This window comes from Ixodes scapularis, unplaced genomic scaffold (genome assembly GCF_016920785.2).
Source record: "Ixodes scapularis isolate PalLabHiFi unplaced genomic scaffold, ASM1692078v2 PGA_scaffold0__279_contigs__length_252992795, whole genome shotgun sequence".
Taxonomy (NCBI): domain Eukaryota; kingdom Metazoa; phylum Arthropoda; class Arachnida; order Ixodida; family Ixodidae; genus Ixodes; species Ixodes scapularis.
In genome coordinates, this window is record NW_024609835.1 from 98789059 (window position 1) to 98812404 (window position 23346).

The following is a 23346-nucleotide window of genomic DNA, read 5'->3' on the forward strand; positions in this document are numbered from 1 at the left end:
TTTTGAGACAAAATCCCGAGACTGGGGGGGGGGGGGGGGGGGGGGGGGGGGGGGGGAGGGGGGGAGGGGGGAACAAAGGACAAACACAACACGAAGTCTCAAACACAGCTCTTATCCTTCAGCGCCTTCCTTTGTGATGCCCCCAACTTGCATTGACGCCAGGAGTCCGAAGCGATCACGGTCGATGTACGTGATCCTGGGGCACATACCGATGTTTGCAATCTCTGCCTCCAGTTGAGAATTCGATGGTCCAACTTGCTGTGTTTGAGACTTCGTGTTGTGTTGTCCTTTCTTTTCCGCGAGTCTCGGGGTTTTGTGTAAAACTTTTAACACTAGTTTGTCTTCGTCTGCGTTAATACATCATGGTTCCCCGAGAATCCCTAAAAGAACGTACGTTTTCCTTTTTAGACATAGCCAATTTGGCATAGGCACAGCTGCGGTTGATAAGTAAAAGTTGGTATAGAAAAGAAAAGAATAAAGAACACATGGGGCGGCTGATTTAAGTGGTTATCCAGTCACTGTATGAGTTGTCAGTGCAAGCTTCTTACTGCTATTTTACTGAACCATTGTTTTACTTTGTTTTCTATGGATAAGTGCGTGAATATGTGAACGCGCTGCATTAATATGTTTTTATTCAAATATGGCAATTAATGTCAACCTGGAACCAACCTCACCTTGAGGATTTCAGGGATGTCGAGCCCCCCCTCCAAAGAAAGACTTCCGGAGCCTCTGCGGCGTGAGCATCTGTTTCATTATCTGTTACACAGACCACTGAAGCAGGCGATGGAGCAGACGATGTAGCAGACGATGTTGCTCATCCGGGCTAGCTAGGGGGCGCTGAGGGGATCTACTAGTGATGACGTTTAGAGAAGGAAACGCGCAGGCCTTGTGTTCTAGGTGGTATTGGCCTGACACGCCTGACAAGTAAATCGTTTCTAACAAAGAGGAGGTCTCCCAGGCATGGATGGTCGGAAGGACACGAAGGATTACGTGAACAAGCATCGTCGCTCGTATACAGTTACAGCTGGAAGCGGGAACGTGCTCCCATGAACGGATTATCCGTGCCAGGGTTTGTGCGCGGGGGAGTCCGGCTTTGCAAAGGCGTATGCGCTGACGACAAGGCGACCATGGGAACAGGCGCCGAGCTGCGAGGTCATTCCAGTGGCGCCTCCCGTGGAACCTACCGCTTGAGTCAGAACTCACTAAAGGCAGACAACAACTCTCGGAGTGTCCCCGTCTTTCACGGTTGCAGCTGAAAACGCGGCGCCTGCGTGCATTACCGGATTAGGTCAATACCCGACCAAGGCTTGTTAAGCATCTCTTCCTGCGTTCGTGCGTGCCGGTGTTATGTTTTGGCTGCTCGTCGCCACCTTGACCCAAGGACGCCTTCTCGAACAAGGGGGCCCCTTGTTAGGGAATGCCACCTCATCTGCCGGCGTCTTATTCATTTCTGCGCTCAAACTTTCGTGATGGGCAAAATTACCACTATATAATTTCGAAAGTAGTTAGTAATTTGAGTAGAAGTTACCTGAAAAAAGTAGTTAAATTAAACTACTAATTACCCAAACCAAGTTGTAATTGAAAGTTACCAAGTTACTCGAAAAAGTAGTTAAACTACAGTAGTTTGAGTAGAGTAGTTGAACTACGTCCAAGTCTGACTGACACACACCTCGCTTACATATTTTTCTTCTCCACTCAGTCTTAGGAATATAAACGCTGCATCCATGAATCTTGACAAACGCTGCATCCATGAATCTTGACATAGGAACCAGTATTGCGCTGGTCGCGGCTTGCACGGAAAAAAAAAATTAAAAGGCTGTGCAAAAAAAAAAAATCGCGTCACGGGATTTTATTTTCTTACAATCTCGTAAATCCTAAATGCTGCTGTGTGCTCATTTCATAACACGTTTCTAGAACGCGCGAGTTCTTGAAGCTTGCTTCCATCGGAATGGGAAAAGAAAAGGCTGTGGAGTTTGATAATAATGCATCCGGTTTCGTATAGGCACTTAGAAGCTAACATATTTGTGAGACAGCGAACTCTTCTATTTTAATATTTATCCTATTACGTCCTTCTGGCGTTGCGTTCGGTGAAGTGTTTTTCATATTTCGTATCTTGTTTAATGAAAACTTCTTTAAGGGTCTAATTTGAGTTACCGAAGGCTAGTTCAAATAAAGAAAGCTGTATTTTCTCCCCACTGTTCCTTTAATTGCTTACACGCCGAGGTAGCGGGATAGTTAGCGAGCTCTACTTGTAAGTGGGTTTGTAAGGAGGTCGCGGATTTTACAGCTACTGCGTCGGACCCAATTAGATGAAGTCCAAATACGTAAACGTCGGTGAGGTAACCTTTGAGTGAACATAAAGAAACCATTCCTGGTAGAAATCCCTGAGCCTTACACTACGATGTATCCGTATATTCGTATGTGCTGATTTCAGATGTTTTATTTGTAATTTATTTTGATGTTGCAATTTGTCATTTATAATTTCCGAACCGGTTTGCGAACCGGTTCAGCGCCCCGAACCGGTTCGCGAACCGGTTAGCGGATCGAATTAATCGAACCGGAACTGAACCAGAAGAAAATAAATTTACCTGAACCTGAACCGTAACCGAACCCGTATTTTTTTTTCGGTTCGACACACTGATTTACGCTTTATCGGAGCAATAAGCGTCAGCGTCAGTGCGACGCGAGCGACATCGCACGAGGCGGTGTTTCGGTGTTACTTACTCAGTATCGCCTGGCACACCGGGCAGCAGCCACTAGTGAGGACGAATCCCTTCTCACAGTTCTCAAGAGGCAAGCAGAACGTCCTTTTACAAATATCTTTCGTGAACAAGACGCGCATTACATCAGACGCGCTAACGCCTTGCGAAGTTGACACGACGTCACAGCAAAGTATCCAGGTGCCAAGAACCAAGACAAGAGCCGCCATGGAACGCATAGCCTCCGCTGGCGTTCCGTCGCAGTCAGAGTACGGTCTGACAAGAACGCGCACGAACGAGGCGCAGACCTCGCGCAACTGTCCCCTCCAACGTTGCTAAGCGTCACGAAGGCGGCTCCAGATAAGATAGGAGAATACGCGGGCAGGTACGAGGCAACACAAAAGATACCCACCTGCAATCGGTGACGAAAATACCGAGGTCACTTTTAACTCTCCGCAGTTCCAGTTGGCTTACCGCAATGTTGAGATTGAGTAAATATCGCATTTACTCGCGTGACATAGGAACAGGACACCGCTTACGTATCTCACGAAAAGCAGGCAACGCTTCACTGAACTTCGGTTCGTCGATCTCGCCTCATGCCTACAGCACACGTAACGATTGCCCTGTCGGGTTTTCTGTTGCTCTGCGGTTATAAACATTGATTCCCCCCCCCCCCCTTATTTTTCTGAAGGCACACTCTTAATTCGAAACGACTCCTCTATTCTCAATGCACCTCCCTAATTCCTCCCCGCCCTTCTCAAAATTTAGCCCCCCCCCCCCCCTCCCCCCCCCTAACTTCAATTCCTAAGGAAACCCCTGGTTATAAATCACTAATCACGAGCTTAACAGCATGCCTCCAGCGATCACATCGACCCGCATTGGAGTGCTTATATGGTTCTAGAAGGCTAAGCAGAGTGTAGACGAAAAATGTTTTGTGAACCGGCACCAGGCCTGCACTAACTGCAAAGGCTCTGCACACGCGCCGGATTACAGCCGCCATTGCTGACCCTCTCTTGTCTTACCCGGATTCCGGGACAGTGAAGCGGGCATTGACGAGCTTCCACAAAGGTCAATGCTGGATGGCAATAAGCTGCCCTGTTGCGGACATGATCAAATGAAGTAAACGTAAGAAACAAACATTGAAGGTCGGTTATGGTGGCGCCCATGCACAGCTGCTGCAAAGAGTCAATACAAGTGCGATCGGTAGCTTGGACGCTCGCGGCCTTTACGGATAGATGAAGTGCAACAGGATTTAATTTGTCGCGCCGCATGAGGATAAAGAGCCGCGAATATAAATAAGGAATGTATCGTTTGGTGTTGTGACACTTAAAAGAACTGATAGCTGGGTATTGTTCTGAAGCAGAAGATAGACCCTTTTAGAATGTAACAAAACAAGTTAAATGCAGCGCTATAAAAAAAAAATGGGCGCAAAAACGCGACTGTGTGAATTCTGCTTGCGCAAGCACTCGCGCAAAAAAAAAAAAAAAAAAAAAAAAAAAAAAAAGCACTTTCTAAATTATAATGCAATTAAATGCAAAGGTGCAAGCGAGCTGGACAAGAATGACGAAAATAACCCCTGGAGAAGGGGACAAACACAAATCTCCAAACACAACCAGGTGACTGGTGAGCGACCGAAAAAATCCGCCTGGTCCGATTATTGAACCCGGGACCTCTCCATTACAGGCGGAGCGCTCTACCAACTGAGCTAACCAGGGGCTAGACGTCAATCGAGCAAACGGGTTTTATGAGCTGTCACCAGTTTTACACCAACAGGGGTGAAGCTTGCAATTTAAGGTTATAATTATAATGCAATTCAATGCAAAGGTGCAAGCGAGCTGGACAAGAATGACGAAGCTTCACCCTTGTTGGTGTAAGACTGGTGGCAGCTGATAAAACCCGTTTGCTCTATTGACGTCTAGCCCCTGGTTAGCTGAGTTGGTAGAGCGCTCCACCTGTAATGGAGAGGTCCCGGGCTCAATACCCGGACCAGGCGGATTTTTTCGGTCGCTCACCAGTCACCTGGTTGTGTTTGGAGATTTGTGTTTGTCCTTCGTCCCTCTTGTTCCCCTTCCCCAGGGATTATTTTCGTCACTTTCTAAAGTCTGGCGGTTTAGGTAGTTTGACATGATAAAAGTAAAACCAACCAACCAATCACGTTCGATACAGCCGCCGACGTTGCGCGGCTTCAATGCGTAGCTTTGAACATGACCCCGCGATTGAATCAGTATGAACGAAATCCCGGCGCATTTTCCTCTTTTTTGCAGACATGAATGAAAACACAAACTTTTGCCACATTGGTTGTTGCACCAAATGAGCACATTCCACTAAAGTGGCAATTTCTATCATAAACCTTTAACTACAAGAGAGAAAAAAAAAGGCTGGCCGCGTTGTGTCGGTTTGATAGAGCCATGCGAAAGGTTAACTGCAACATCCCTACAATGTTTCGGTCTTTTTCAGCTGATTTTATAAACTATACTGTCGACAGGCAGTGAACCACGAAGCCTCATTGGCCTCTCGTACCAAACAGTTGCTCAGGATATGGGACTTCACCAAGGTCGTGTAGAGCCCATGAAACCAGAAAAGATTGGAGCTACTAACCCTTTGCGTGAATATGCATAAATAAGAGCTAGAGTGGTATAAATTTGACAAGATGAACCCTATCGTATCGTGGACCTGCTGCTCATTTCGGGAATCCGTAAAAACAGAAAGGGAACAATGTAGAGAGATTTTCAATCGTGCTCTGGAGCAATGACAGAGGCGGACATCCCGTACCTCGTCGCAGGAGCTAGACTGCCGTTTCGCATGCTTACACAGCCGCTGCGCAGGTCCACAAGACTGAAAGCGAAAAGCCCAAGTTCTACAGAAAGGGTTGAAAATTAGCCCAGTTGGTGCTGATTAATGCATGAAAAGAAGACAAAAAAAAATTAGGGCCAATGTGACCGTGCGCGTTTTCTATTTTGGCATCGTTTTCCGTGCGGTTTTTGTACAGAAAGCCTACTTTGTCTACTCCCGTCTGGCATAAATCACTCACTACTCCCGTGTGGAATAATAATTACTCCCGTGTGGTGTAACGTGAAAGCTCCCGTGCGTGAGCATTGCGAGCGACCGCAATCAAAGGAATTGTTAAAAAATAGACCAATTAAACCCCGGACGAAACCCGCAACCCAGAAGTCAGCTTAGAGGAGAATCAGCCACTGTACAGTAGGAATAAAATATAGGGAGCATTTTATTTAAAAAAATCAAAATTCTAAAATCAGCACAACGAAAAATACACGATGGCATGGAAGATATACAAATGATTGACGGGTCCGCTAACACTGCTACTACGCTGGTGAGTTTGATCCTTCGAAACTTGCCCCGTCGATGTCTGCAATACAAAGGAGAAGAGAAAATGCGTATTAGTAACATTTCGTGCCACCTCTACCGTTAAAACGTCCACCAGTACCACCGCCCTAGAGGTGAAAGTCCAAAATACTTTATGCGGCACTTTAGAAGTGAAGAGTGCTCGTGCACAGCTTCGATCGGCGTGCTTCGATCGGTGTTCAAGTTGCGCGCACCCGCAGCTCTGGCCTCCTTGCCACAAAACAATTCGTAAGATGTATCTCAAAGTCATGCCCGTGTTGGCCTCGAGCAAGCTGCCCGATCTCACCAGCCAGTTTGGCTACGGTGCCTTAGTTTGGCCACGCCGTCGCTGCCACATGTATCGAGGGAACCTGTCTTTTGCACGTGCGGCAACCTCGCTAGACCTATGCCAGAGCACGCGACGGCGCGAGTCGTCTCGTACAATGCCGCCTGCTTCGTGTGGATTATAGTTGTGGCGGCGTGACGCGTGCACCAAACGTTTGGTGAGATCGGTCAACAGCTGTACTCTGCAACGTATCGACGACTCTGACGATTCTCACGGCCACGCGCTCGACTCCTTTTGCGCCCCATCACCGATGTGGCTTGTCCAGCCACTAGTAACAAACCAACAATGCTGAAATGATAGGGGTTGACTCGGTCCACCAGGAGGGCTATGTTGCGCTTTTTGCACTCCCAGGAGACTAGGGAGAGGGAAGTGACGTCAACGACACAGCATACGCAGATTGGGTGTTGATTTCGTTTTCTTCTTTCAACATCCAATCTGCGTTTGCTCTAGTCGTTGACGTCACTTCCCTCTTCCAAGTCGCCTGGGAGTCCAAAAAGCGCAACATAGCCCCCCAGTATCTCACGAATCAAAAGAGTGACATGCAAATTAACAAGCAAGGCCGTCGAGTCATCCCCGTTATAATAGAGTGCAACAGCAATAAATTAACAAACACATCAACAAACACTTCGTCCAATGCGACTTTCTCTTGACTAAAGTGAATATATGTTGACCTTTTAGCTTTGATAACTTCGCCCGTGGAGATTTGGCTTCCTGGCCGTAGGCAGCGCCGGATTTGCTGGGTTTCTGGCGTGGCTTTCGGGGCTGTTGGTTCTTGTCTTTCACCTTAGAGCTGAGTAGTGGGTGGGTTTCTGCGAGAAATTTAAAAATGTTGGTTCTTGTTCTTAACTGCAAGAGCATGCGTAAAATAACCTTTCAGCAAATTCTAACTTGGTGGTTCGACTATACTTCGTCTCACCTTAACATGGACTAATTGCGAAGGCTGTGCAAGCGCGAGCGGCTAGTCTTGACTGCCCTGACTGGAGCACTCGCTGCACGAGCGCTCGTGCAGCCGCCGAGGCTTCATCCAAAGCAAGTAGCTCGCCCGTTTAGCATGCGCGATTAGCAGTAGTCCATGCTAAGGTGAGACGAAGTATTGGCGACGTGCGCGACCGAAAGCGTCGCTGTGGTCGGCCTTCCACGATTGGCCCAAAAGCTGACTATGACGTCAGAAAAGGATTTATCATCGACGGAAATAAGAGGAATGAAAGAACTTTCATTTTGACGGTGTTGGCAGTGTTGCTTTGAGAGCGCAATGATTTCAAGCTTCCACCATGCTATTTACAAACACCATCGAACTTGTTGTTCGCAAGGTAATGACGTCACAAGGGGGAACCGTAGGAGGGCGCCACTAAAACATCTCGCCGCTAATAGACGAACACCCAATAACCGTGTTCCAAAATTTACTCGACCTCACTCCGGTGTAAAGGTTCTGTACGTTCGCGTTCGAAGACCTAATCGCGTCCAGCGCTGCTCTATCTGTGTTGTCACGTGACATAATCCGCCTGGATCATGTCAAGCCCAAGGCTGGGAAAGCCCGTACAATTTCAAGCTCACCAAAGTTACCTTCACGCCCACGCTGCAAGTGCTTGCACGCATGGAACATCAGTCGGAACGGCATGCTTGTGTTGTTAAGTAAAAAAAAAACGTAAAAAAAAAAGCGAAAAAGCTTGGAAGAGAAAACATCATGACATAACAATCTGCCGTCAGCTTTTTTTCTTTTTCCTGTTGTTTTTGTGTTTTTTGTAACGGTGCAACCTTTTATCAGTTTCAGTTTTGCGGCAACTGCGCGAGCGCTCGCGTAGACGAAAACCACACACGATCTCTTTTACGTGCGCTCCGCAAATCACACATATTCCTGTTGCAGTCGGCGGTACGTTTGCGCTCGCTTCTTGAGCGAGGCAACGCAACGCGCATTTAAAGACCGACCTTCCAAGTTCGCAATTTTCCCGGGCTCAAGGTACGATGTCCTACCGCTGAATGAGTGTCCGTTCCACGCGAACATTATTCCAGGAAAATCGCCGGAGCGCGCTCACGCGTCAAATAGATCCTTTTCAAAAGTTCATCGAGCAACATTGGCGGTCGCCATTTCTTGGGCGCGATGCGTGTGAATGGAACCGAGTCCTCGCCGTACGCTGACGCAAACCTCGTGCCCAATACAGGCTCAGAGTACATGCCCAAACAATGGCGGCCTCGGATAATAGGCGCAGCAGCCACTAGATGGCGCGTACTTTTGCAAACGGTTAGGGTGCCTACATGTCTGTCTGTCTCAGGGTGAAGACATCCATTCTTGCCCTGAATGTGCCAGCGCGTGACGGGCTCGCGCACTCGGTGAGTGACTTGGGCGGTAAAATGGCGTCTATACCTTAGCCAAAGCTACGAGCTCGAGCTGAGTGACACCAGATTGCGCGCATTTCAAAATACATAAAAAACGATTGGGCGGAAAAATGGCTGAGATGTCACTACTCAAGCAAAAGCGCGCGTGTGTATGAAGGCACTCTACAAACGGTCTATTCGGGAAACGGTCTAGTAGCGTAAACAAAAAATACTGAGACTGTCCTATAAGGGGAAAAAAAACAAAAAAAAAAACGGGTTTTGACCGTGTAGCTTTACTTGAACGAGCGCTCGTCCAACCACAGATCCAGTAAAACCTGTACGCTCCAAACTGCGCAGGCAAAACTCTTCGACCTGTTGCTCGCACGCAAACTACCACAGAGCTTGCAAGTGGCGTCATCGCCCCGTACACCAGCGGACATTCCTACTTCTCCTTGTCGAAAAAAAAAATTAAAAAAAAAATTATAATCTAATTCGGTGGTGCGAAATATTTTCTGCAAAACGTACGCGCGCAGCAGCAAGTTACTTTACGATGGCCGGCGATGTGACGTCAGTCCAAGTCGTGTACCGTTTTAGCTTCAACCTTCGGTTTAGAGCGCCATGTTTTATTCCCTCGAAATAATAAATAATAAAGTTCGTAGCATGCTCGCTTGGCTCGTTGAAACCCACAGCTGTTCCCGGTCGTAATTGCACGTAAGAAATAAAAAATGAAGCTTACTGCGAGCTGGGGCTTTGGGCAGCGCCTCGAGTCATATGTAGCGCTTTGGGAAGTACGGGTGCGAACGGTTGGCGCCATTCCACAGTGCAACAGTGCATTGTAGTCATACATTTCCTTCCCAGCGCAAGTGTCCGTACAGGCAAAGCATCGTGCAGAGCTACGCTCTGGCGCTAGTGCTTTTAATAACGCTGCACTAGCATGTGATAGAGCCACCAAACCATTTGATGTCCAAGCCACGCAGATAACATGTGAAGTCCAAGTTACGCTGATTTACAGATTACAAGAAAACGCCCTGAGAATTAAGTGCACGAGTGTTATGCACTATGCATGAAAGTCGTTTCATGCATGGTGCGCAATGCTGCCGGCACAATGACAACAGAACCACTAGTTATACACTCGTGCAAACAGCTTGTGCAGTTTTCTACTAATTGTTTTTTTTTTTTTGTTTTTGTTTTTGTTTTTTTAATAAAGTATTAAGTTTGCATAGCTTCCGCCAACACAAAATCGGGTTTATGGACCGTGCCATTTTGCGTGTTCGTGCGAACGGCGTGCGCCTTGCTTGCGTTCTGGGGCAACAAACTCGAGCGTGTTTATTTGCAATTTCGTGAGCGCTGTACTAGGGCATCTGAGCATACGCTCGTACGTTTCATGCCGCTCTGTCCTAGGATGGGTTTGCGCAGCTGTCTCCGGACACCTCGCTAAAACGGTTCCGAAGTAGCGCGTTTTTTTCTCGGGTGCACGTATTGATTTTAAAGTATAATTCTAGAATTATTATTATTTATTATTTTTTTTTTAATTTACACTGGGTCATCATTTGAAAGCAATCATGACATTCCCCTGCCATAAGTTCCCGCTCTTCTGGTTTGAGTCTCTACTGGCTTCGCTGCCCCTCCCAACTTTCTTCCCCTCATTATAACCATAAAGGGACAGAGGCAATACGTAGTCACCTTTCAAAAGGCTGCAAGTAATTTGGAGGACACATGCGAGCACGTAGCCAATTGGAAAATTGCAGCCCCACTGCGACCGCGCGCGACGTCACAAACAGGGGGCAAAGACAGCGTGGGACAATAGAGGGTATGCCGCCAAGTTGGAGGATATCGACCATCTTGAACCCTAGGCTGTGCGACAAACGGGTGTGTGACTCAGTCGCAGGCTCAATACTGCAGATAAGGGGTTCTCAAACTGGGTTACGCGGAACACAGGGGTTCCAAATTGCAGTGCTCCCCCCCCCCCCCCCCCCCCCCTTAGTTTAATTAACATTCCATGGACTGAGCCATGGATCGAGTTGGTGTTGTGGGCAGAGCAACCTCACCCTTTGCACTATTATGTATATGTATTTTACATTGCGCCCCAGTTTAACCACTCTGCCTTCTTATTCTTTCTGTAGTCCTCCTTTTTGTCTTATTCTATCAGTGCAATAAACTCATGTTCACTAACATGAGTTCACTAACATGGCGGTTAGAACTGAATCGGATGTGTGTCTTTTGTTGGTTTTGCGGTACGTGTTTTTCCAGCATTAAGCGCTCTGTGGTGTGCGTCTCTCCTACTCGTCCGTCATTTTTAGCGCTTTTAACCCCTAAACAAATCACTAACACCTTTATTTCCCGGTATTATCGGTTGGCAACAAGGGGGGGGGGGGGGGTTCCCCTGGGACAAAAAAGTTTGAGAACCCCTGAAAAACAGTAGCCTAACTCAAACGAATGCGCCAACACGCTGCTTCTTTCCGGCTGCACGGTCGATTGTATCATGTCCAATATGTTGTGGTGGAACACTAAGTTCATAACACCCTCATGACAATCAATAAAATTCATGAAATATAGAGCATATTATGTACATACATATGAACACATAAAAAACCACACAGGAAGCTGCCATGTTCTTTCCTTTACACAGCTTGCTAGAATGTAATGGCAGAAATAAAACGATTATGAAAAGCTAGTGACGCAGCTAATCACAACACTGGAAAATGAGAACAAAGTATTGGCAAACTGAAGTGCATTCATGCCATAATTTATTTTCTGTTTACTGCACAATCTCAAGAATTCTTTAATCCTTTAATTTCCATAACTTAGTTGAGCAATGAGATAACTGATAGCTTAAATTCAACGGAAAAGCACTCAAAATAACAAATTTAACGGGCATAAAATAAATGTTTTGTACCCCCCATTGGTGCGTCTTTGAGATCAATGTCGTAAACCTTGGGCTTTTTCTTCTTTGGGGAGTCACTTTGGGAGCTGGGCCTCTTTGCAGATGTATCCTCAATAATCTGAAAATATACATAAACGACATAGCTCTCTTTTAATGGCACTTTTCTCCTTCATGTCCTTTCAAAATTAAGTAATAAAAGTGCAGTCCTCAAAAAGTTTGATAAGAGTGCCTCGTTATGCCTCGTCAAGCAATGCGATTTCACTGGAATTTGACCAAAAGCAGAACTTGTCCTGTCCAACTCTGTGCAATGTGATTTATGAGATTACTAGCATAAATTTCTTAAGTATTTCAGCAATATTCACACACTTGACTAGAATGCCAGGTTGCAGATTCATGAAGACGAATTACAAAAGTACATGCTACAAGCCCATCCAATTGCTCTATCTCCAATATCATTGTCGCTTATGTTCGCGGACACCATACTGTACTTCCACAACACAAACAAAGCAAAGCTTTAGACATTCATAAAAAAAGCAGGAAGGAAAATTGTAGCAGTCGCACCAGACAGTCCACACAGGAAGCGATTCTGTGCAAAAACACTCACAGACTCGGGCGGCTGACCCCAGCCTTCCTCCGGCTCGTCGATTTCGGGCGAAATGGGCAGGTACAGCAGGGCTCTGGTGTCCTCCCCTTCCTCGTCACTGCATGTCCAAGGAACTGCCATTGTTCTCAACACCCACAGCTAAACCTGGAGTTACCTCATGGGCTGAGTAAAACAAAAAGTGGCAAAAGCGGCAAAAGTTTTTAAGGCAGGCATAGGCAACCCTTTATTGCAGCCAGTCTATGAAGGGCAAGTGGGCCAACAACCAACAGTTGAAACAATGAACGTTCCTTCCTACGAAAGAAATCCGTAGTGCCGCAGCTTGATCTCGGGCAATACATAACTGTCTATGAAGGTATGCACAAAGGTGATTTTGATGTATGTATGTCATGCGTGCTGGAAAATATTTAATCATGTTTTACAAAGAAATGGACAGGGGCTCCGGAACCGGGGGGGGCAGGGGGGGCGTCCTCCCCCCTCATGTTTTTTTCGTAGGAGTCATGCCCCCCCGATGCTGAAGGCTGACCCACAACCCTCTCTTAATAGGGAATTGTAGTAGACCGTTTTTCTTCTCCGCTACGGTATCCCTGAAGAAAACGCCGCAGCTGCGCATGCGCGCCGCCAGCCTTGTCTGCATAGTTCGAGGTCTTGTGGCGGATTACGGAGCGCAATCCGGGTGCTTAGCGGGCTGCGGAAACGGTCTACTACAATTCCCCAATGTAGTAAGAGCAACATGCTACTGCGCCTTCCAAGCTTGAAGCGGAATAAGAAGGACAGCGACGTTTTGTCGGGACGAGAATTGGTAGTAAAGCTGTTTCGTCTGAGCCAGCCTTGAGGCGCGCGTATTGGTCAAATCTTAATCACTGGCAGCAGGACGGGGGCAGCTTAGGAAAGGCACCTTTCAACCATTCCTTGTCATCGGAAAGGATGGCAGGGAGGAGGCCTCCCTCCGGCTCTGGATAAGCCTCCCTAAACGTAAAACCTTTTGCCGCGGGAAACTGGTCTCTGGCAGAGCGCTTCAACGAACAGCAGTCCGGAGCATATGTCCTTGGAGGGACTGCACACTCTCTTTGACGAGTTTTACTTGGGATCGGCTCTTTCAAGCTCGGCCATGCCAATACCGTGCCAATTAAGCGCACTGATCCCATAATGGCCGGAGAGGGTTCAGAGCTGGCCTAGCATGGGAGGCGCCCCTTGAAGTTTCTGCACGACGCCTAGACGCGAAAAGCATTTCTGCCATCCGTCAATCATTTTCATACTTTTGTTCGGTGTGACAGGAGAGGCCACGGAAACGCTCTTGCGTGCTAGAGATTTTGAAGATCTCTTTTTGTTACTCAGAAAAGATTTCGGCTAAACAAAGGTTGCTTCCTCCATTTCAGTTTTTCCGCGCGTACGATCTTCAAAGTTGAGCGGGGGGGGGGGGAATCTGCACTGCAAGGATGTGAGCCTTGACCCCCGCCCCCTTGATCAGAATTGACTTCCGGACCCCTGGAAATGGCCAATTATTTTTAGTAGTCAAAAGTAGATGGGAAAGTTGTCAAATGCCTACTGAATAAAATGTGTCAGAAACCCTTACAAATTCCTAATTTATTTTGCTCAAATAAAAAAAAATGGAGACCTACATCTTTGTTTCTGATCCTCCTAGGTCAAAGTATTCCTGCTCCATAATTCTCATCATTAATTCATTAAGAATTTTATTCATATTAAGAACACTATTTTCTTGTTTAAAGCATGGGTTCTGAATTGGGTTCCTATACGCGGGGGGCAACTTTCTGTGGCAATGGAGCCAAAGCTGGAGCCAAAGCATGCCGTTTCACTGCATAGCTGTATACAGTTCAACTGAACTAATCTTCTGGATGAAACTTGAGCAACTAAAAATGATACAATCATTATTTTTAGCTTCTATTTCACAATCTTAGTATAATAGTAGTCAGGATATGCAAAACTGTTAACTTTTCTTTTTCTTTAGCTCTTTCGTTGTTTTGTTTTTCGTTTTTTTTCTAATTTGCAACAAGTTTCCTAGTTGCCCGAAAAAAAAAAAAAAAATGGTACTTTCATGAGCTTGCACTTTCGTTAGCCGCGTAGGATTTTCGCGAAGCTTGGCAAAGCAAAGTTGTCAAAACGAACCAAGCAAATGGTGTGCAATATGTACTCACAAGTGAGACAGAGAACCCGGACTCTCTATTGTTTCCATAAACCGGTTGGTTAGTGAGCTCACCAGTGTAAGCAAGCGGAAGTCAGAACTGAGCCAGGATCCCTGAATTCTACAGCTGTGGTGTGCTACCGACCCCCTAGGACCAGCGGTAACTGAACGCAATCCGAATGGGGCTTGACTTTGAGCCGCAACATGTGCGTGCTCCTATTTTGATAAATTGCACCCGCACAATCATTTTTCAGCGCCAAAAAAGTTTACATATCAATAACCTCAAAACTAAAGCATTGATGAAATTCATGACATTTCTTAAATCGACCTTGGATATCTGCGTTGGTCGCAAGACAAATAGAATTTGGTGAGATCGACCACGGTGTAATTTACCTTGTAAGTTGGTCAGAACACTTCGGTCGAATCGGTGGCTTGTGTTTGGAAACGGGTGAAGCATAGGAAAAGAGATGCGAATATGCCTGCACGCTCTGTGATTGCAGTTCAGCACCCTCAACCATAATTCTCATACGAAACTATGAACTGTAAAAACTGCCTGCCTGTCACGGCAAAACTCAAACTGAAACCGAAACCAAAAATGTGCAGAACTGCCTCGTGCAATAACACAGAACTGTTAGCTCTTCCTCCTCCCCTAGCGTTCTCTTTTCTCTTCATTGCCACAGGAAGTTGTCCTCAGGTATAGGGACCAGGGGTACCCAAGGGGGATCTTAGGGATTTCCCAAACTCCCGAATTTCCTCCACCATCCGCCTCTTCCAAAGCAATGTGTCTGTCCAGTCTATTATTTACAAACCTTGAATGAAATTTGCACAGTTTATGGTGCTTAATCTCCTTCTTATAGATCTGGTGTTAGTTTTGATATGGCTTTTTTTTATTTTATTTTTTTATTCTAGATACAATGCACGTGCATTGTGGTTCTTGGCTACACACTTAAAAGATCTTAGTAAAATAAACTAATTCACCCTTTTTAAACCACCAAGTGCAATGAACAACAAAAATAATGTGTACAAAACCTCTTATATTAAAAATAGCAAAAGCACAATTTTTAAAGGGCTCACAAAAGTATCTTTGAGTTTTCATTAATATAAAATTTTTCATTCTAACCAAACCAGGTGGTTGCATTCTACATATCCTCCATATCCATGCCAAATATGGTTGTGATAAGACAATACAGTGGAATCCACTTCGAACGATACCACATATAACGATACACTGCCTACAACGATCAGTTTCTAGAGTTTCTAGATTAGAAATGCTCAGTTTCTAGTTCAGATACAACAATAATTGGTTATAACAATTGAATTTTCCGGTTTTCTCATTATCATATTAACCCCTTAGGCTTAAGTGCCTGGAACGAGCTGAGCTCGTCAGCCACTTTCTGGCTAAAAATGCCGTGGACGAGCTCAGCTCGTCCAGTAGTTTTTTCGGTAGCCCTCAATTCCACGGACGAGCTAGGCCCGTCCTAGTTTTGCGGCGCTGATCATAGATGGCAGCACTCGTTTTAGTTGGCAAATATTTTTTTCGCCTCCGCTGATTTTTTCGTAATAAACTTTTCAAATCTTGTGTAATACTAAAGGAATAACAATTCAAAATAAAAAGATATAACACTTTTAGGTTACTTTTGGAAAAAAATATCTGGCACTTAAGGGGTTAAGTGGATTGCACTGTTTTAAGAAAAAAAATTCTTCTGTACAAACTGAAGATATTCCAAAACTACAAAAAGAGAAACACATGTTCGATTATCACCATTTCTGTGTTGCAATACTCTTTTGCAGCAGGAAAAATAATGTTAATAATTTTTCCTGAGGAATTGAAGCTACAGAAGAATGCGAGGAAGAAGAAACGGCTCGGCCTACTTCGCAGAAAAGGTGGGACGGTGGGCAACAACACGATTCGGAGAACCGCGCCCACAGAAATGGATCAAATTTTGGCCTTTCTGGGCCGCCAAGAGTTCTTGAAATGCGTATTTGACTAAGTCTGCAATCATGTTTGGTCCTTATTATTTTATACATTAAAATATGAAGATTTTAGATAAAAAAACGCCCTAAAACACGAAATCACAATTTTTGCAACAGATTGCCGTCTTTCTTTTACATTTAAGGGATCCGAGTCATCCAGTGATGTACAAATACGGGCCAAACACTTCATAGTATGTCCACTATTGCCTACAAGGTCTGTAGGTTTTCGTGCTGCTTTAGAGAGAGGTTCTCCACCCATCAATGAGAGAGATGACTTAGCCCTAAAAGTTAAAAAGTTTTGAGAACCTTCAGTTTAGAGCTACGTAAAATATAGGAAATGCTTTTAAATGACAGGCATCAACTACTATAATGCCAGGAAAGTATCAGAGTTGCATTAGGGGTAGCATTCTCGATCGAACTGGTGGATAAATTTTCCTCCGCAGAGGTCAAGGACAATATCCGTCTCCTGCCAGGATTCACCTGCTGCAGAAAGCAATGATGGGCTCCACCGTCTCCACGTCCACCTCTCCATCTTCCTCCTCTTTCTCAGTGTGCTGCGGCGGGCTCGAGTCTTCGTCCTCCAGATCAAATTCACTCTCCCTCTCTTCGTACTCCACGTTTTCGTCCAGCTCTTTAAAATCCGGAGCAAAGGCACTCCAGTTTTCCTGCCAAAACAGCACTCTTTAGAGATTATGGTGCAAGTTACCCATACACTATAACCACAGGCAGGCTAAGGCCATCGAAGCATGACCACAAAAAAGCTTGCAGGAAATTATGGCCCAAAACTAGTCGTACCTGTTTATCTGCACTAACAGTGAGAAAACAAAATGAAACCTTAAAAAATCATGAATCGCGAGTGTTACATACATTTCTAAAACGAGAACAAAGTCAATTTAACTAAAACAAGCCTCATGACAGGACTAAAAGCAATCTATACAAGGTTTCAAAAATGGAAAGCATGTTCTGTCACTGGTGTTGACAACAGGATGGGAACACTACATGCTGTTTCAGAAAGACAGGAAGAAGCACTTAGTTCACCACACAGAGAAACAAGAAAATAAAATTATATATCTGTCAAGGCCAAAAAACAATCTGTACAAGGATGGAAGAGGCACTTCGTCGCAGGTGTTGACAACACAACAGGATGAGCACACAACTTCAGATGTCACCAGCACTGACTCAACATTGGCCAGACAATCATAATAAGAAGCAGAGAACATGCATGCACAAGTTACTGACCACTTGTGGCTGTGCCCAGATGGACACTACTCCACTGGATATCGAGGCAATGATTGGACGCACAGGGTGCCACTGAAATGAAAAACAATTACTTTCAGTCTCAGTTCAAGTGCATGCCCTGAGGCAGACAAATAATTGAAGTGGCACATGGCACCATTTCAGGAGCTTTGCCTCCTAGGCTGTAACTTTCTCATTTAGAGATGAAATTGAATGATGTTACATTCAAATAAATGAGTGGAATCTCCTCTTTCCCAGTGGCACACAACACTTCAATATTGTCCCCGCCAGTGGTGATGCACTTCCGCTATTGGTGCACTACTCTCCACATGCCGTCGTAGACGATTGAGAGTGGATGTTGACAACACCAACGGTGCACTGCATCTGTAAACTCGTCATTCGACACAAACCGTGTGCCCTTCAGATGTTCCTTTATTTTGAAAAACAGCCAAAAGTCTGATGGTGCGAGGTCCGGGCTGTAAGGTGAGTGAGGCAAAACATCTTAGAACTGCAGCCTTCCCAGCGCGGCTGTCGGAAGATCATCATCGCCACCACCGCCGGGTGACCCAGGACTCTGCCCGCCGCTTCCTGGTTCTGAGGATCCAACCAGCAGCGAAGCTTTGAAGCAGTGAAAGAAGCTCTAACCAAAGTGCCAGTTCTGATGCCCTAAAATCCGAAGAAGGCTCTCATAGTCTAGGCAGACGCATAATCTTACGGATTGGTGCCGTCTTGCGACAAAAAACCGACGGCAAGCACCTGCCCAATGCCTATGCATCCCAATCTCTCACTGAGACAAAGCAACATTACGCTCAAATCGAGAAAAAAGTGCTCGCGATCACATGAGCCTGTGATCATTTCTGCATGCACATCTTACGACTGCAGTTTCAGATTGAGACAGACCACAAATTGCTGGTTCCTCTCATGAAAACAAAGCGACTCTATGAGCTGAGCCCACGACTGCAGCGATTCTGAATGCAACTGCTTTAGTACAACTACGCCATAGGACATGTTCCTGAAAAAGCGATGTTCACAGCCAACGTGTTGTCACACAAGCCATTAACTGACACAGCCTCTTGTACAAGGGAACTCAACACCAAAGAGTATGCGCTCTTCATGCCGGAACGGCTTCCAGCCTCCCAAGAAATGCTCGGCCGCATCAAGATTGAGCTATGGTCAGACCCGGTAACAAAGAGGGTAATCGAGTACACCCTCCGAACGTGTCAGGATAAAATGACGCTTCCTCAAGGGGTCTACCAATTCTACGAAATCCCAGCGAACTAGCCGTACAAGACAGCATCTTGTTCAAGGCAATCGACTCGTCACACCGGAAGCCCTATGCTTCGAAATCCTGGAAAAGCTCCATACAGGTCACCAGGGTGTATACAAATGCCGCGCCAGAGCACGAGAATCAGTCTGGTGGCCAGGCATTGGCCTCCACATCAACAGCTTCGTCCGAAGGTGCCCCCTGTTTATCAGGAACACAGGCAAACGCGGGACAACCTTCGTTTTTGGCAACTCCACTGCCAAACAGCATGGACCTTTTTGTCCATGAAGGCAGTAATAACTTGATTGCTGTTGATGACTATTCAAGGTTCTTCGAGCTTGAACCTTTGAGGACGACGATGACCAGGGACATCATCGCCGTCCTCGACCCTATGTTTCCACAATATGAAGTGCTGAAAATGCTCCGAACCAGACAACGGATTGCAATTCACCTCACGCAAATTTGCGATGTTTCTGAAGGAATGGGGAGCAACGCAATCAACGTCAAGCCCATACTACCCACAGGGCAAGGAGGAGACAGAGAGGACAATCCAAACGGCTAAGCAACTCCTCAGAAAATCGACAGGCATCCACAAGGCATTGCTGGCCCCACGTGCGACCCCAGGAATCGAAGGTTACATGTCTGCAGAGACATGTAACCATGTAACATGGGACAAAGACTATGCCCAAACGTGCCAAAAAAGCCTGAATTTCTCAAACCTCGCTAGGACACCATTGACATTCGCTCCAGAAATGCCTTATACAAGGAGGAGATGCGCCAACGCTATGACGAGCACCGCAGAACACGTGAGCTCTATACCCTTCCACCTGGAACTGTAGTCAGAATTCTGATGGGAGCAGCGTCTTACAGTCACATTCTAGGGCAAACGCCTCAACCCCGTTCCTACGTAGTGCAGACGACGACCACCACTACACGGCGAACAAGAGGACACCTGCAACCGGCTGTGGCACCTGCGTACCGTCACCAGGACTGGCTGTATGAGCCAGCTACTCATTTCATTTGAATGTAGCATCTTTCAAGTCCATCGCTGAATAAAAATATTTACAGCCTAGGAGGCAAAACTTATTGATCACCCCTCGCATAACAGAAACATCAAGCATGTGTGTACCATTTTTAAATGGTACACAGATGCTTGATGGTGATTGCAGTATGGCAAGCTACAACAAACTGATTCTTTTTATGTTCTCATACCTGCTATGGCCCACATGCGTGAGCCGCAGAATCCTTTAAATAAATAATAGGGAAAAATGTCAACGTAGCCAAATGTGTGTGTTTTGAAGCGCTATACTTTAAATGAAAAAAAAAAAATGCAACCTGCTTTTAATTGAAAATTATGGCAATAGGGTGTAGAATGTTTCACCTCAATTTAAAAGAAATCAAAGTTTTTTTTTTATTGCACTAAAGTTTTATCTTTGGACATGGTAGAAGTACTGTAAATATTTTTTTTATAATCTAGAGCAACAAATTATTTGCAGAGGATAGACCCTTATGTGAATTATATATGAAAAAAATTCCAATGTTCTATCTCAAAAGCACGACAAGCTAATAAATCACAAATATTTAATGCAACATGTTTTTAATGAAAAAAACATAGCAATATGAATTTTTTTAAATTGTTTGTTGAGATTGCAGTATTTTTTACCTTGGGACACATTTGAAGCACTGTAAATATTTTTATTTATAAACTAGAGCAACAAATTATATACAGACGATAGACCCTTATGTGAACAATATATAAAAAATATTTCAATGATGTATCTTAAAAACAATGAGATAATAAAGCACAATTATAAAGTAAAAATGTCGAAGTAGCCATATGTTTGCGCATTTTCGATGTGCAATATATAATTTCTATAATTGTACAAATTGATGCAAATATTACCCGTACGTATCTGTATGTTTTCGTTCAGAAATAAATAAAATAATAAATAAATAATAATTAGCACTATAGACAAGTATCTTTATAATTAATTTTGGTTTTCTCTGATTTGTGCTTTGTCTAGTGCCATCAAACATGGAAAAAATGACAAATCTTTAATACTGCTCTGATGCAGTATTAATGTTTTTTCTCAAAACAATTTTTTTTCTTCTATGTTTTTTGTTTTTTTTTTCTTATTTTATTTTTTCTATATGTTGGGGAGTAACAGATAAAAATATGAAGAAAAACAAAAATACTCGAGCAGGCATGCACGCATGAGTTTTAGGGTTGTGTGAATAGTGGATTTTGATTTCGAATCGAATTCAAAGCGAATAGTGATTTTGGCCAAATATTTTCGAATTGAATATCGAATACTTGCTGTTCAAAATCTTGGCCGCGAAGTGGCATGCAAGATAATTATTGCAGACGCGCAAATATTAAGTGGGTTGATTTGTGAGAATGAGACCCTAATTAATGCATGTATGACTTATTTATTGGAATACAGGGTGCCAAGATTGGCAAAGATGGCGCAGGCGTTGCTGGAGCTCATTGATCGGTTTCTTTTGACCGTTTTTAAACAAAGTTGATGAAACAACTACGATGAATATACTTGAGAGTTTCCACCATAATATTTGTAGCATTTTTCCGAACGTGTGAGTATATTTTTTATTTAAGAAATCATTCCTTACAGATTTTTAGACAGTAAGCAAACACGCGACTTAAGGTTGCCAAAACTTCGAAAAGCATGAATATTACAACTGCTCTCGAAGCGAATATTAAATAGCGTAATATTTAAAACGACTATTTGAAAATTTGAATACTATTCGCATAACACTAATGATTTTATCTGAACAGCCCCATATAAGCATGCACTTCCTCGGTGTAGTACTTACAATATATGTTTGTGACAAAAAAAAAGAGATGTTTAATAAACAACTTTTTTTATTTTTGTTTTTTAAAAATTAGAGATTTTCCTAATCAAAAATGGGAATAAAAACAAGTCTTGAAGGTGATGCCATCTTGCATTCAGATCATGAAGGTCACTGAAACCTGATGCCAAGGAACAGCTGTTGCCTCAAATACATCTAACATGCCTGATCTATAAAACAAAATTGGAGCCCCCCCCCCTCCCTCCCCCCACCCCCAAACAAAGTGTTTCCCCAGCACCTGAGACATACCACAACATCAAGGAGCAGCTCCCCTTTGGTTCCATGGAGGATCTTGACCAAGTTGCCGATGCTCTTCTCCCAGATGTAGAGTGCGTGCTGACGTGCCGAGCCTGCACAGATGTACTCTCCATCCCCTGAGAAGCAACACTTCTTCCACATGGTCCTGCAAAGCAAAGTAATTGCGAAGTTATTGTATTCTGCTACTGACCTTTGTGCTCAGAATTTTCAGCAAGTAACGCATCTTATGGAGCCACAAGTACAGTAACTGCTTCTTCGGCTAGACATTCATTGCTGTCATGCCAAGAACATGTCCTCATGCTGACTCTTTCGTGTTTAGTAGTCTTAGTTCGATTTAAACATATTGAATCACTAAGCAACTACGATAGTCGGAAAACATGCAAGTCTCTTCATTAGATTGCGAATGTAGGGCTACTCGCCTATTTCCTCGGCCCTTTCTCTCTTTATCCAAGACAAAATTTGCTCAAAATTAGCTGCTCCTGATATGTGTAAAGTAAAAGATAGACCTATGAAACTGTTAAAGTTCCATATATTAATTTGAACATATTCCATTCAACCTTCAGATGGTATACTATTTACTTCATATTGTTAAGTGAACAGCTAAAGTTAGCTACCACAAATAGTGTTTATCATGCTCATCATTAGCTTTTATGGGTGTCCTATGTCATCTGTCTACTAAAACATAGCTCTTTGTTTAGTACAGTAGACTCTCATTAATTCAAACTCCAAAAAGTCACAGATTTTAGTTTGAATTACCAGAAGCTTGAATTATCAGGAATTCATCTAAATATGATACTAGACAACATTATGATTTGTTACATGGATACACATACATGTATGTTAACACACATACAAAGCAGATTTTTGCCAGTTTCCTCTACATAGAATAATTATAAGCAAGTACAGGCATAACACATTGGGGAAAGAACTGTGACGTTAAGTTTATTCATCCGGCAAAAAAGTTGTTGATTGCCGACTGTTTAGTCATTACACGAGATCTCGAAACAAATTTTCAATACCAGCCAACGCGAGTAGCTCCTTACGGAACTCTTCCTTTGCAGAAAGAAACTTCCGGAGCTGAGTGATGTGCTCAAAGGCCTCTGCGGCTGTGACACTCTCACTGCTGCACTGTGGTGGCATTACTTCCTTATGTCCTCTAATGCAGCGGTTCTCAACCCTTCATGTTTCGCGGACCCCTTGTGGATTGGCGGAGATAATGGAGGACCCCTTCCGTGGCGAGGGGAAGAGAAAGGTATAGGTTAATAGTGATAATGATTTAATAAACTGATATAACTAAGGGATAATGTGAAGTAGACTTTGCTCATTGACATGCACACGAGAAAACTCGCCCAAAAATTATAACGTTTCTTTTCAATCTGAAAAAAAGTCAACTTTTATTGCCGGCTTGACTGATGGGG

General features: G+C 44.5%; 2 protein-coding genes across 3 annotated transcripts in view; both read right to left on the minus strand.

The window, feature by feature from the left end:
* Window positions 1-3303, minus strand: part of LOC8052629 — a 225557-nt gene extending 222254 nt beyond the window's left edge. The window contains exon 1 of one of the 2 annotated variants that reach the window (XM_042289205.1): window positions 2725-3303. In XM_042289205.1, the coding sequence (XP_042145139.1) occupies window positions 2725-2938 (214 nt within the window). In that variant the 5' untranslated portion in view covers window positions 2939-3303. The remainder of the gene's footprint in view (window positions 1-2724) is intronic. The other variant, XM_042289206.1, reaches the window with a different exon arrangement.
* Window positions 3304-5898: 2595 nt separating this feature from the next.
* The window catches only part of LOC8032554 (retinoblastoma-binding protein 5 homolog), a 37835-nt gene continuing 20387 nt past the window's right edge, over window positions 5899-23346 (minus strand). Inside the window, exons 9-15 of the mRNA XM_029972094.3 lie at window positions 21920-22073; window positions 17542-17613; window positions 16783-16967; window positions 12189-12285; window positions 11597-11702; window positions 7059-7196; window positions 5899-6066 (exon numbers count right to left, since the gene is read on the minus strand). Coding sequence (XP_029827954.1) covers window positions 6023-6066; window positions 7059-7196; window positions 11597-11702; window positions 12189-12285; window positions 16783-16967; window positions 17542-17613; window positions 21920-22073 — 796 coding nt within the window. The 3' untranslated portion in view covers window positions 5899-6022. The remainder of the gene's footprint in view (window positions 6067-7058; window positions 7197-11596; window positions 11703-12188; window positions 12286-16782; window positions 16968-17541; window positions 17614-21919; window positions 22074-23346) is intronic.